General features: G+C 69.9%; 1 protein-coding gene across 1 annotated transcript in view; it reads right to left on the reverse strand.

The window, feature by feature from the left end:
* Positions 1-652, reverse strand: part of FOXC2 (forkhead box C2) — a 2,381-nt gene extending 1,729 nt beyond the window's left edge. Inside the window, exon 1 of the mRNA XM_011928088.1 lies at positions 3-652. Coding sequence (XP_011783478.1) covers positions 3-590 — 588 coding nt within the window. The 5' untranslated portion in view covers positions 591-652. The remainder of the gene's footprint in view (positions 1-2) is intronic.
* Between the last annotated feature and the right edge of the window lie 499 nt (positions 653-1,151).

Here is a 1,151-nt window from a genome sequence, read left to right on the forward strand (position 1 = left end):
GCGGCCGGGGCGCCCTTGGACGCCGCCGGGGGCGGCTCCTTGAGGTGGGCCCGCTCCTCCTTCTCCTTGGACACGTCCTTCTTTTTGAAGCGCCGCCGGCGCCGCAGGAAGCTGCCGTTCTCGAACATGTTGTAGGAGTCCGGGTCCAGGGTCCAGTAGCTGCCCTTGCCGGGCTTCTTGTCATCGCGGGGCACCTTGACGAAGCACTCGTTGAGCGAGAGATTGTGGCGGATGCTGTTCTGCCAGCCCTGCTTGTTCTCCCGGTAGAAGGGGAAGCGGTCCATGATGAACTGGTAGATGCCGTTCAGGGTGATCTTCTTCTCGGGCGCGTTCTGGATGGCCATGGTGATGAGCGCGATGTAGCTGTAGGGCGGCTTCACCAGGTCCTTAGGCGCTGCGGGCTGGTGGTGGTGGTAGGGTGCGTAGGAGCGGCCCATCCCCGCGCTGTACTGCTCCGGGTGGCCCGAGTAGACGCCCATGGGGCTGGCCATGCCGCCGTAGCTGCCCGCAGCCCGGTAGTAGTTCTGCTCGCTCAGGTAGGGCACCACTCCCAGGGCGTTGGGGTCGGACACGGAGTAGCGCGCCTGCATGCTGCTTCCGAGACGGCTCGCCGGCGCCCGCGCGCACGGACTGCGGCCGGGGGAGCGAGGGGGGCCCCGAGAGTGAGAGAGCGCGAGAGAGCCAGAGGGGGATTGGAGGGGAGCGGGAGGGGCGGCCCCGGGCTCCTGGCAGCCTCCCGGGCGAGGGGGCGCGGGCGGCGGCGCTTCAGCCGAGCAGGGGCGCGCGCTTTCAGCGGACCGGGCGGATCGGCATCCTGGAGGGCGCGCCCCGGGCGAGCGCAGCGCCGGCCCCGCTCCTCGTTGGCTCCAGGACCCGGTGGCGGCAGCGCGGGCAGTCGGGCGGCCGCGGACCCAGCGGAGATGCCGCGGCCCGGGGACCCAGGTGGACCCTCGGCCCGCGCGACGAGGGGCGCAGGAGGCTCTCCAAGCCCCCAGCGAATCGGCAGCCCAGAGGGTCAGCGCGCCGGGGTCCGAGCGGCTGCCCCGCCAAGCCCGGAAAAAGAGGCCGAGTCCCTTTTAGGGATTGGGAAAAGTTTCAAAAGTCTTCTTGCTGAAAGCGAGTTTTTACTTTCCTCGGGCCACGCCCCCTCC

The sequence above is a fragment of the Colobus angolensis genome, unplaced genomic scaffold (genome assembly GCF_000951035.1).
Source record: "Colobus angolensis palliatus isolate OR3802 unplaced genomic scaffold, Cang.pa_1.0 Scaffold76, whole genome shotgun sequence".
NCBI classification, from domain to species: Eukaryota; Metazoa; Chordata; class Mammalia; order Primates; family Cercopithecidae; genus Colobus; species Colobus angolensis.